Raw genomic sequence first — 12,226 nt, 5'->3', positions numbered from 1 at the left:
TGAATGAATGAAATCAACTGATATAGAATCAAAAATAAATGTATTGATCTGCTGTCAGGCTGTTTATATTGATACATATTGATCAGATGTAGAATTTCATTATGATCACAAGCTTTTCCTTATAAGTTTAAAGTTTATCCCATAAATGTGTTTGAGGGAATTCTAATGGATTCTTTGGAGACGTGTTGTTCACACTTTGTGTTTGGTCACGTGACACCAGCCTGGTGCACAGCTCCATGAAGAGATGATGGTCTCACTCTGCTGCAGAGGAAGTGGACCTCAGAGCTTCAACATCTGCTGGACAGATGTGAGAGCAGCGTGTTCATGAACATGGCCTCACAGTCACATGTTACACTGACACACGTGTGTTGAGGATCATAACAAAGTCACATGATGACCTCTCCACACAGTGAGAACTTGAGCCTGTCAGGAACTGACTCTGTCAAACATTTCTTATCCTGAAGTCACAAAGAACTGAGACGGGCTTGAACATGAAGTGACATCATCATGTTGAGACAAGTGTCTCCACAAAATAACACAAACTGTTCAACAAAACAGGCCCAAAATGTCCACTGTCTTCAGGACATCGTCTCTCAAACACTTTGTCACTTGTCTCTGCTGTGAACCTCCCATCATCAATTATTTCCCAGCATGCAGCTGTTCCCAGAGGCCTGCTACAGTCTCCCCCTTGTGATTGTTCTGAGGTGGTGCTCGAGAACATACAAGAATCTTCATCTACTTTGTATAAAACGTCCTCGGGTCAGTTTTCTAATAAATATGGTAAAATGTTTATGAAACAGTTTCCTCAGAGACTTAAAGATGCTCTGCTCTTCATCGACTCTTCTTCATACTGTAAATGTCTCATTCACTTTTCTTCTGCTTGTTTCCATTATGTCAAACTGGTGATTTTGTTCTTTAACCTGCACCAAGGACGAGATGATTCCACCAGTTTGTTTGAAGAGGAAAGAAAAGCTGAGTCATGATTCCAGTGAAGTCGGTGGAAGGATGTTTATTGAGCATTAAAGCAGAGACAAGTAGACACAGAACTTTTCTCTCTGAGATGTTTTTCTTCTCGTTACATCTGGTTTGTCACAGAGGAAATGATCCATGTGTTTGACTCATAGACTGAATATAAAGGCTTTGACTGGGATGTGCTGCTGTTATACTGCAGCGCCACCTGTGGGTCAAAAGGAGAAAAGCCACCACCGCTCTGCACCTGATGCAGAAATGAAAACGTCCCATTTTTAAGTCCAGAGTTTTGATCTTTTGTGTCAAAGACAAAACTCTGATTTTAAACTCAAAGTGATTTCAATGTGTTGAACTTTATGTTGAACTAAATCAATTTGTGACGTGAATCCAGGAACTTTAAGATCATAAACAAACATATACACAGAATGTGGTTCTACACACATGGAGACACACTGAGGGACAAAGGTGGACAATAATAAAGACAAACTTAAACACACTGTATCTGACTCTTTATAGAGGGTTTATATATTCTGCTTGTGTTGTGTCATTTCAATAAACACAGTCTTCATGTGAATAAACACAATCGGGGCAAGAAGGTTGCTGGTTAAATCCGGTTCAGATGGGGTCTTCCTGTGTGGAGTCTGCATGTTCTCCCCGTGTTTTCTCCAGGTGCTCCGGCTTCATCTCACAAACAGCTGCTGCTGCTGCTTCAGCCTCTGGATCCTCAGGACACAGCTCAGCCTCCGTCCACACACACTGTCCTCTTCACACTCACCTTAACTGAGACCACTCCCACCTGTTGAGAGAAGAAGACATCAATGTCACAGAGACTCACTTCATCAGCTGTGAGTCAGTGATGCAGCTCATCCAGTAGAAAGAGCAGCAGGGACTTCAGTCCTGTTCAGAGGTGGAGCAGCTTCCGCTCTGCTTCATGTACACGTGTTGGAATGAACACGCTAAGAGCTCAGTGTGTGTCCTCTGCATGTCAAAGTGCAGAGTGGACACCTGAGAGGTGGATTTACTGCTGTTACAGGTGAAGCCATGTTTCACTCTGTGTTGATGAACATCTGCTTCTGACAAACTGGGACCAGATGAGACAGATGGACCTCAGCAGAGGTTCTGCTCTGTATAAAGAGCTTCTGGTTACCATGCTGATGTTACAGATGAAGACGACACTGTCTCTGTCCCTCGTGTGAGGCTGTCAGCTGTGGTCCAGCTTCATATCCTGTTCACATGAAAACAACAACTGTCGTCTTCACATCAACTCTGACAACACAAACTGACTCTGAGGACACACACTGTGGTGGAAACATCTGTCTTCACTACTCGATAGAAGAACATGGACCTGTCTCCAGGAAGCTGAGGTCATATGGTGTTTTGGAGACAGGATGAGTCTGGACACATTGAGATGCTCTGGGTGAGTTAGAGATCAACTGAACCAACGAGACGTTGATTTAAACTTCCCTTATCCGTCCCTTTAAGGAGAGTGTGCACCACACAACAGTGTAGAGTCACTGTGGTCAGTGGGCGGAGCTTCTATACGGGTTGATCTCCAACTTAACCTGGAGCAGGTTAGCCGTCATCCGAAGTTACCATGGTGATTTACCTCGTTAAGAAGTGGACGAGCTTTGTAGAACTGAAAAAACTAAACCTGAAGTTAACCTGATAACCACAAATCCTGCTTGGTAGCACAGACCCTGGATCTGTGATACTGACTGTGTTTAGTAACATACTGATGAAAGCAGCGTGGACTGACTCCAACCATCTACTGACCTCAGAATCTCCAGTCGACAGGTTGAACTCTGCTTTTGATCAAGGAGCTCCTTCACTGCTGAGACCTGCAGGTCGTTGTGTCTCAGATCCAGTTCTCTCAGATGAGAGGGGTTTGACCTCAGAGCTGAAGCCAGAGAAGAACAGCTGATCTCTGACAGTCTGCAGTTCCACAACCTGGATAAAGAATAAAACTTATCTGTAAATTAAACTGAGTTCATGTGTGAAAATAACAGACACATATTCATGTGAGCACAGACTCATAACATGGTAAGATAAATATTAAATCAGACATGTTGGACTAAAAACGAGTCCTGATTCAGTACAAATATATTATTTGGACCCGGTCTCTGTCCTGCAGATCAGTTTAGGAAATCCAGAACTAAACTCAGTGTTTTAACAAATAGCTGAATATTTAAAATGTCACAGATAAATTAATGAATGGATACAAGTTATGTATGAAGAGGAATTATGTTAAATTTTAATTAAATGAGATAAAATGTGTGTAAATGCTGTTTTATAGATATGAGATCTACAAAAGTCAGTCAGTGAACTGACCCCAGAGTCTCCAGTCGACAGGTTGGACTCTGTAGAAAACCACACAGCTCCTTCACTCCTGAGTCCTGCAAGTCATTGTTTCTACTCAGATCCAGTTCTCTTAGATGAGAGGGGTTTGACCTCAGAGCTGAAGCCAAAGAAGAACAGCTGATCTCTGTCAGTCTGCAGTCCTTCAACCTGGATAAAGAATAAAACTTATCTGTAACTTAAACAGAGTCTGTGTCAAAATGAAGGAGTTTGACTAAACATCACTGTCTCTGTTTTCAGACCTGAAGTCTGATTCAAGTTGTTCTTGACATTTTCTGGAACTTTTCCTGCAGCCTCATAATAAAGTTTGTGGGTGAGTTCATGTGAGAATAGAGCAGGTGAATGTCCAGAGGATTCACAGATAGCGAGTGGACACAAACACGTGAGACGGACGTGAAACTGGAAGAACACAGATATCTCAGGATGAAGAAGAGGAGCCGTACACGTAGAAGACGAAGACGTCAACTTTGAAACACAAGGAGATTCCAGAGCTTTTGGTGATGAGGGCCGACGCCGGTGTGGATGAGCTGTAAACAACAACACTGATATTTCCACAGCAGGATTTATACTTCATGTCCGGCCTCCTGCTGCTCCACCCGTTCTTCATATGTGAAAGTCAAACTCCAGAAAATGTCCAGACACTCTTTTACAGAGTTCATGACTGAAAACAGCTTGAAAGTTCTTGTGTCCCGGGGGTTTAGTTGTTTGTAATATCTAACTTCACCACTAAATGTCGTTAAATATCTTGTTGGACATGTTCAGGAGTCATATATGTGACCAAGTGGACTAAGTTCACATGTACGACACCTGGAGATCTCACTAACTCCTTCACAGTGAACCTGTAACTTAACATAACAGGAGCCTGAGGAACACGTGTGTACAGGGCGGGACAGAGATCTAGTGGCGAAGAGATAAAGGCATGGACGACCCGGTGTAAGTCCTGAAACCAGAGGAAGGGTTTCATGTTGGAAATGAACCCAAAGCGGAAGAAACAGGGCTGAAGAACTTGGTCCTAAAAATAAAAGACATCAAATATAATCAACTTGGACTCTGGACCCTGAGCCCAGTCCAAGAACACCAACGCAGCACGCTGTCATGTGGTCAGTCCACAGGACCACCGGGACAAGTCCTGGTTAGCTTCCACAGAAACATTAAATGTACACATTGTCCAGCATTGGATTGTTTCTCTGTCAGTAAAACTTCAGTCACATTGAGCCTGACTCACTTCAGTTGCAACACAACACTTCACCACTAGATGTCACTACATTCTACACACTTTTAACATTAAAACATGATGTCTGACCTCAGAGTCTCCAGTCGACAGGTTGAACTCTGTAGAAAACCACACAGCTCATTCACTCCTGAGTCCTGCAGGTCGTTTCTACTCAGATCCAGTTCTCTCAGATGAGAGGGGTTTGACCTCAGAGCTGAAGCCAGAGAAGAACAGCTGATCTCTGACAGACTGCAGTGCCACAACCTGGATAAAGAATAAAACTTAACTGTAAATTAAACTGAGTTCATGTGTGAAAATAACAGACACATATTCATGTGAGCACAGACTCATAACTTGGAAGATAAATATATGAAATCAGACATGTTGGACTAAAAACGAGTCCTGATTCAGTACAAATAGATTATTTGGACCTGGTCTCTGTCCTGCAGATCAGTTTAGGAAAATCTAGAACTAAACTCAGTGTTTTAACAAGTCACTCAATATTAAAAATATATTAATATTAATATTAATGTCACAGATTAATTAATGAATGAATTCAAGTTATGTATGAAGAGGAATTATGTTAAATTTGAATTAAATGAGAAATTGTGTATAAATGCTGTTTATAAATATGAGATCTATAAAATACAGTAAGTGAACGGACCTCAGAGTCTCCAGTCGACAGGTTGGACTCTGTAGAAAACCACACAGCTCCTTCACTCCTGAGTCCTTCAGGTCATTGTCAGTCAGATTCAGTTGTCTCAGATGAGAGGGGTTTGACCTCAGAGCTGAAGCCAGAGAAGAACAGCTGATCTCTGACAGACTGCAGTGATACAACCTGGATAAAGAAATATGAATATTTGAATGTGTCCTCCTGTTGTTGTGGATCTTCATCATGTCAACACAGACTCTTAACATGCTGCTGACCTCAGTCCAGTCTGTGACCTGTAGATAAATATCAGATCAGACATGTTGGACCATTGTTTCATTCATCAGCTTCTTCTCTGTGTGTTAGTCACTGAGCAGGTTTGTGTAATTAAACACTGTTTAAAGTAGGGATGGCTCCTGATGTCACTTCCTGTTTGTTTCTATACTCATCAACTGTCCAACGTGTTTCGATAAGAATGTGTCTTATTTTGATAACCTGAGGAGGACGAGTGCTCGGCCTCAGTCCACATGTTATTTACTGACACTTTCTTAGTGATCAGGAGCAGGTGAGTGCAGGTGAATGGAGTTGATGAGGTGGACGTGACTGACAGGCTGGGTGAGTGACAGGTGACTGAGGGACAGATGACTGAGGGACAGTGAGCAGAGCAGAACTGAGACAATTTAAATAAATAATGACCCAATAAGAAAGAAAGTCTGAAAAGTGAAGAAGGATTTAAGGACCTCAGACTCTCCAGTCGACAGTTTGGACTCTCCAGTCCAGAACACAGCAGCTTCACTCCTGAATCCTGCAGCTCATTTCTACTCAGATCCAGTTCTCTCAGATGTGAGGGGTCTGACTTCAGAGCTGAGGCCACGACTTCACAGTGAGTCTCTGAGAATCCACTACCACCGAGTCTGTAATTAAAAAAAAAATCAAATTTATTAGAATTAAATCAGAAAACACAACGTTCATACAAAATGTGATCATTTGACCCTCACCCTGGTGAATCCCCTTTTTGTTGAAAACACCTCAAGCGAATGTTTTAGAATTTCTTTAGATTGCGGCATGATCTGTTGCTTTTTTTTAGATCTTTTAGCCTACTTCACTTTGTCAGACAGGTTCTATTTAAGTTATTTCTTGATTCAACAGGTCTGGCAATAATCAGGCCTGGGTGTGGCTAGTGAAATTGGACTCTGCTTTCAAAAAATGTGGTTAATCACAGTTCATTCACTTTGGATAGCTTTTTTCCTTAATAAATGAAATCATCATTTCAAAACTTCATTTTGTATTAACTCTGGTTATCTTTGTCTAATATTTAAATTTGTTTGACAATAATCTCCCTTGCACCCCACATGCTTGTATGTCTGAACACTCAAACTCAAGCACAGCGATCACATTGAATTTCACTCTAAACATGTAATCTAGTTTTTTTTTGTTCTCATATGTACATGATAATAATGGGTTTGTGGAGGAAGCTGGAGAACCCAGAGAAAACCCTTCAGACACCAGGAGAACCTCCTCCTCACAGAAAGGCTGCACTAACAGTGTTGACCACTGCAACACCATGCTGCCCAAAACAATGAGGATAATTTAACACTGAGTGTATTTGAAGAACGACTCATCTCCACTGATTGAACATGTTATTGATCATGTCTGGACTCACAGAGCCTTCCTGCAGTTCCTCACAGCAGGGATCAGTCTCTGCTGACCCTGGTATGACGTGTTGAACTTCTTAAGGTTGAACTCATCCAGAACCTCCTCTGACATCTGCAGCATGTAGGCCAGAGCTGAGCAGTGGATCCCGGAGAGTTTCTCCCTCGATTTGTTCTTTAACGTCAGGAACTGTTGCATCTGCTGATGAACTGAGTGGTCGTTCATCTCAGTCAGACAGTGGAAGATGTTGATGCTTCTGTCAGGAGAAATGTCATCACTCTCCATCTCCTTCAGGTTGTTGATGATTCGCTGGATGATCTCTGGATTGGTCCCTGTCTGACCCAGCAGTCCTCCTAAGACTCTCTGGTTGGACTCCAGACTGAGGCCGTGAAGGAAGCGAACAAACAGGTCCAGATGACCATTTGTACTGGTGAGGGATTTCTCCATGGTTCTCTTCAGGAAGTCATCCAGGGAGAAGGTACCCTCTGTATCCCCATATGTTCCAAAGAAGTTGTTGAGTTCTTCTGTGTTCCTCTCGGTGTAACAGTGGAACATGTAGACTGCAGCCAGAAACTCCTGAACGCTCAGATGAACAAAGCAGTAGACTGATTTCTGGAAGATCACACACTCTCTTCTGAAGATCTCAGTACAAACTCCTGAGAACACTGAGGCCTCTGGGACATTAAGACCAAACTGCTCCAGGTCTTCTTGGTAGAACATGATGTTTCCTTCCTCCAGATGTTTAAGTGCCAGCCTCCCCAGCTTCAGGAGAACGTCCCTGTCAGCCTCCGTCAGCTGCTGTGGAGTCGTCTCATGTCCCTCACCGTACTTGTTGTTCTTCCTCTTTGTCTGAACCAGCAGGAAGTGTGAGTACAGGTCAGTCAGGGTCTTGGGCAGCTCTCCTCTCTGGTCTGTGGTCAACATGTGCTCCAGAACTGTAGCACTGATCCAGCAGAAGACTGGGATTTGACACATGATGTGGAGGCTCCTGGACGTCTTGATGTGTGAGATGATTCTGCTGCACAGCTCTTCATCACTGAATCTCCTCCTGAAGTACTCCTCCTTCTGGGCGTCAGTGAAGCCTCGTACTTCTGTGACCCTGTCAACACATGCAGGAGGGATCTGATTGGCCGCTGCAGGTCTGGAGGTTATCCAGACGAGAGCCGAGGGAAGCAGATTCCCCCGGATGAGGTTTGTCAGCAGCACGTTGACTGATGACCTCTGTGTGACCTCAGACACAAGCTCCCTGTGGTTGAAGTCCAGAGAAGGTCTGCTTTCATCCAGGCCGTCAAAGATGAACAAAGGTTTACAGACAGCGAGCGTCTCTGCCGTGAGCTTCTGTAACGCTGGATGGAAAACATGGAGCAGCGTGAGAAGACTGTGCTGCTGGTCCTTCACCAGGTTCAGCTCCCTGAACGAAAGCACAGCCAGCAGACCCACATCCTGGTTCTCTAAACCCTCTGCCCAGTCCAGAGTGAACTTCTGCACCGAGAAGGTTTTTCCAACGCCAGCGACGCCGTTGGTCAGGACGACTCTGATGCTGCTCTGCTGGTCAGTGGAGGCTTTAAAGATGTCATGGACCTTGATGGGAGTGCCGTGGTGGCTCTTCATCTTGGAAGCCGTCTCAAGCTGCCTCACCTCATGTTGAGTATTAACCTCTTCACTCTGTCCCTCTGTGATGAAGAGCTCAGTGTAGATCCTGTTGAGGAGGGTTCTACTTCCTGTTTCATCACTTCCTTCAGTCACATGTTCACATCTCCTCCTCACACTGAGCTTATGTTCATCTACAACCTCCTGCAGACCACGATCTGCTGAAAGACAAGAAACAATGTGAGAGACAGAGAATCTGATAATCTGCTGATTGTTTTCATCAGATACAGAAAATCTACAGAAAATAAAAGCTTTTTAACTTTGTGCTTTTCTAACGATGTTAAATGTTGATGCTGTATGAAGGAACAAAATAAAACCACATGTGCTGTTGTCAGAAGTGAAGACATCAGCAGACACATGTACAGTGCTGCTCTGACCGGCTGTCTGACCTCCAGCTCCTGTTCTGGATCTTTTTCCACACTGGGGACAGGAGGAGTCTCCTGAAGAGCCAGACTGGTCCCAGTATGAGGTGATGCACTGTCTGCAGAACCAGTGTCCACAGCTGGTGGAGACTGGATCCTTCAGGACGTCCTTACACGAAGCACAGCAGGACGACTGCTCCTCCTCAGAAACATGACTCCTCTTCCTCTCCCTGTGAAGACATGTCCTGATAACTCACATGTCACAGTCACAGGTTGTCATCACTTCTGTCAAGGAGGTTTTGTGTTCACCCAGTATGTTTGTGTGTTGGTTGGTTCATTAGTGGGATTATAAAAAACAACATATCATCAGAAAACTTGGTGGAAGGTTGTGGTATGTGAACCAGATCGGGTGGGGGGGGGGGGGGGTTCCTCTTTCACAGACATGTTCGGAGGACTGATGTTTACCAGTGTGTGGAATTTGGTGCAGATCCAAATCCAAATGAGTCTCTAGTGGATTTCAAAGTGGTTTCATAAGGAGCGTGTTGGTTCTTGGTGGAGGTCTGAGCTCTTTGAGTGATTCTGAGAGATTAGTCACCAACTTCAATGAAGCTGTGTCCTAATGCAGGGGCCACACTAGAGGAAACTAGATCCTCTTCAGAGCAGGTCCCAGTAGAAACAGTCTCTTACTCTGTGTGTGAGGGTCCAGGTTCATTACTGAAGTGTGGATGAGGATCCATGGACCGGTCACTCTTCAGAGACAGACAGCTGGACCCTGGAGACTCTGCTCTCAGTCTGTGGTCCTGACCTCTGCAAACACAAACATGTTTTTATTCAGAACACATCATTCACTGGTTCCTTCTCTGAGGATTCAGTTTGGAGCTTCACATGTTTGTAGCAGGTCTCTTACTTTGTGAGTGAGGGTCCAGGTTCATTACTGAAGTTTAGAGGAGGTTCTCCCATGGACCGGTCACTCTTCAGAGACAGACAGCTGAACCCTGGAGACTCTGCTCTGTCCTCTTCCTCCTCATAAACACTCATCTTCAGTCTGAGAGGAGAAACACTGTGAGCTCAAACACACACAATGAAGCCAGGTAGTAAACTCAGTGTTTCTTCAAATAGAACAACCCCTCCTACACTGTGTTCCTGTTGTCACGGTAACCTGAGAAAGTTGTAGGTTCAATGTGTTGGATTCAGCCAATCACAGCCTAAGAGCCACTATGCAGCCTGTGTGTATAGTTAAATATTTATTTTGTTTTGATATTTTCTTATATTATCCAGGTTTGTAGTCTAAGTTTTGTACAGTTGAATTATATTTTGTATATTGTGTTTTCTATATCAGTGGTCCCCAACTTTGTTTGCGCTACGTACCGGTTGGATGTCAGACAATATTTTCACGGACCGGCCTTTAAGGTGTGGTTACGGAGCTTGCTTACATTCGCCCGCTCCTGGTATTTTATGACGGCCTGATACGATGATGATTTAGAAAATGAACGTGACGTTCACTCACGTTCATCATATGAAAACTGATTAGTTAAGTTCACCATTCGCGAAAAATATGCGCAACATGCAGAGCACTGTACAGGGAGCCACAGCAGAGGGGCTGAAGAGCCGCATGCGGCGCTCCGGAGCCGCAGGTTGACGACCCCTGGACTAGTGCATCTGAACTTCAGGGACAACAAAGAATCAACACAACAGAATAAACAAGTGCCTAAGAACACTAATAGACCACAGTATAACCACTACACAATTCTGTTAATATCACTAAACATGGACCTTTCACTTTCTAATCAGGAGCAGGACTGATACACAAAGCCCCTTATGATAACTCAACAAAAGGAAACAAGATCTTGGCAAACGATTAGGATAGTTTATCTTTTGTTAACAACCTGCACAGTGCTAAGAGACACGTTCGCTGCCACCCCCCTCCCCCCCCCCGTGGGAAAACACGCAGTGGGGCCTGCTCATCTCCGGAGGCAGCGGGTCCGCGAGAGAGTGAGAGAGAGGTGTGCCAACCTCCGATGCTCCAGTAACGAGCCAGTTTGAGAAGATAAGAAGTAGAAAGTACTGAAATTTGTTCTTCGTTACTTCCCACCTTTGTAAATAATATACATATACCTGATCACTCACCAGCCTCAGACTTCACGTCTCCTCCGTCTGCTCCTTGAAGTTAGAACGAGTCTGAACACTTTCACTTTCACTGGAGGCTCCTCCGCTCTGCAGTTACTGGAAATCACATGACTCTTGGTGTGCGTGCGTTTGTGTATGTGTGTGTGTGTGTGTGTGTGTGTGTCTTCGACAGTCTGTGTGTGTGTGTTCAAATTCAAACTGCGTATTGTAATTTAACTCATGAAATATCTTTTACAAATAATAATATACATAAAGTTTCTCTTCATTACTATAGAAACAAGAACCAGCTGATGCACAATGATTAACTGATGAATTTATGTTGGTGACATAAATTCATCAGATAATCGATGTGGATCAGGTGAAAGCTCATGTTCTGTTTATTCTGCTGTGAACAACAATGTCCATCTGACTGTGTCAAAAACGGATTTGCACTTCCTAAACCCCTTTCAAAGTAAAAGCACTCCAGAGTTTGACTGTTGAAACAGAAGCTTTGGTTGTTACAGACCGGAAGTTGCAGGTCTTCATCCCGTAGAGTTCACTTTATTCCATAACTTTGTATTGAAGGAAATGCAGCAGTGCACACACTGTCCGTGTGAACAACACACAACAGACACACACCTGGTCTGCGGAGCGACCTCTGCTGGTTCTGCTGTACAGTCTGTGGTTCTGCAGCTTGAGGACATTTTCATTAAAGAGGTGAAGAAAGACAAGTGTCCACACTGAGATGTAAAACTAAAGTCTGGCCGCTTGATGGCGCCACCGTCACATACATCAATCAATCCAATCAAACTTTATAAATACAATTATTTACTTTTTTATTTCCGTTTTAGATGAAAGGAAAACTTGAACGTTGTGTCAACTGAGTGAAACTAAAAACTCTGAGCTGCTTGTGAACGTGTCTCTGTGGGTTGAGAGAAACATGAGTCATTTAAAAACCTGATGAATTGATGACACCTGGGATTTAATTTAATATTTAAATCTCAGCTGAGACACAGAATATTAATAAACTGAAGAAGCTCGAGGTCGTTTCAAACTTATTATTACTGTTTGTGTGTGAGCAGCTTTAAATAAAGATTAGATTTGAATCAACCGCTGGGGGGCGCTAACACGTCACAGAAACAACCATCAGCACGTGCAGTGTGTTAAAGGAGAGAGAGAGAGAGAGAGAGAGAGAGAGAGAGAGAGGCAGTAGGAAGCTGCAGCTGTTTCTTCTCTCAATGATGTTACACAAACACAGAGCGATGGACT

At 43.8% G+C, this 12,226-nt stretch overlaps 1 protein-coding gene across 4 annotated transcripts; it reads right to left on the bottom strand.

Moving 5' to 3' along the window:
• Positions 1-993: 993 nt before the first annotated feature.
• Positions 994-11,056, bottom strand: LOC133972310 (NACHT, LRR and PYD domains-containing protein 12-like). Of its 4 annotated transcripts, none has more exons than XM_062409691.1 (11): positions 10,979-11,056; positions 9,759-9,896; positions 9,539-9,658; positions 8,879-9,081; positions 6,850-8,650; positions 5,927-6,100; positions 5,202-5,375; positions 4,628-4,801; positions 3,298-3,474; positions 2,743-2,916; positions 994-1,765 (listed from the first exon to the last, which is right to left on the bottom strand). In XM_062409691.1, the coding sequence occupies exons 2-11, from the start codon at positions 9,887-9,889 to the stop codon at positions 1,741-1,743; spliced, it is 3,153 nt and encodes a 1,050-aa protein (XP_062265675.1). In that variant the 5' UTR covers positions 9,890-9,896; positions 10,979-11,056; the 3' UTR covers positions 994-1,740. The 4 variants fall into 4 exon arrangements, with proteins under 4 accessions (XP_062265675.1, XP_062265684.1, XP_062265694.1 ...); XM_062409700.1 differs by having other exon boundaries at positions 6,850-8,647; XM_062409710.1 differs by lacking the exon at positions 3,298-3,474.
• Between the last annotated feature and the right edge of the window lie 1,170 nt (positions 11,057-12,226).

This window comes from Platichthys flesus, chromosome 2, assembly GCF_949316205.1.
Source record: "Platichthys flesus chromosome 2, fPlaFle2.1, whole genome shotgun sequence".
In the NCBI taxonomy this organism is placed as follows: domain Eukaryota; kingdom Metazoa; phylum Chordata; class Actinopteri; order Pleuronectiformes; family Pleuronectidae; genus Platichthys; species Platichthys flesus.
The sequence above is the reverse complement of the archived record's forward strand: the minus strand, read 5'-3'. Positions and strand labels throughout refer to the sequence as shown.

Coding starts and splice junctions, on each gene's coding strand:
- LOC133972310 (XM_062409691.1), bottom strand. CDS start 9,889: ATGAGTGTTTATGAGGAGGAAGAGGACAGAGCAGAGTCTCCAGGGTTC. Junction 8,651..8,878: donor ATCCAGAACAGGAGCTGGAG/GTCAGACAGCCG, acceptor CTTGTCTTTCAG/CAGATCGTGGTCTGCAGGAG. Junction 5,376..5,926: donor TGTCGACTGGAGAGTCTGAG/GTCCTTAAATCC, acceptor TTCTTTATCCAG/GTTGTATCACTGCAGTCTGT.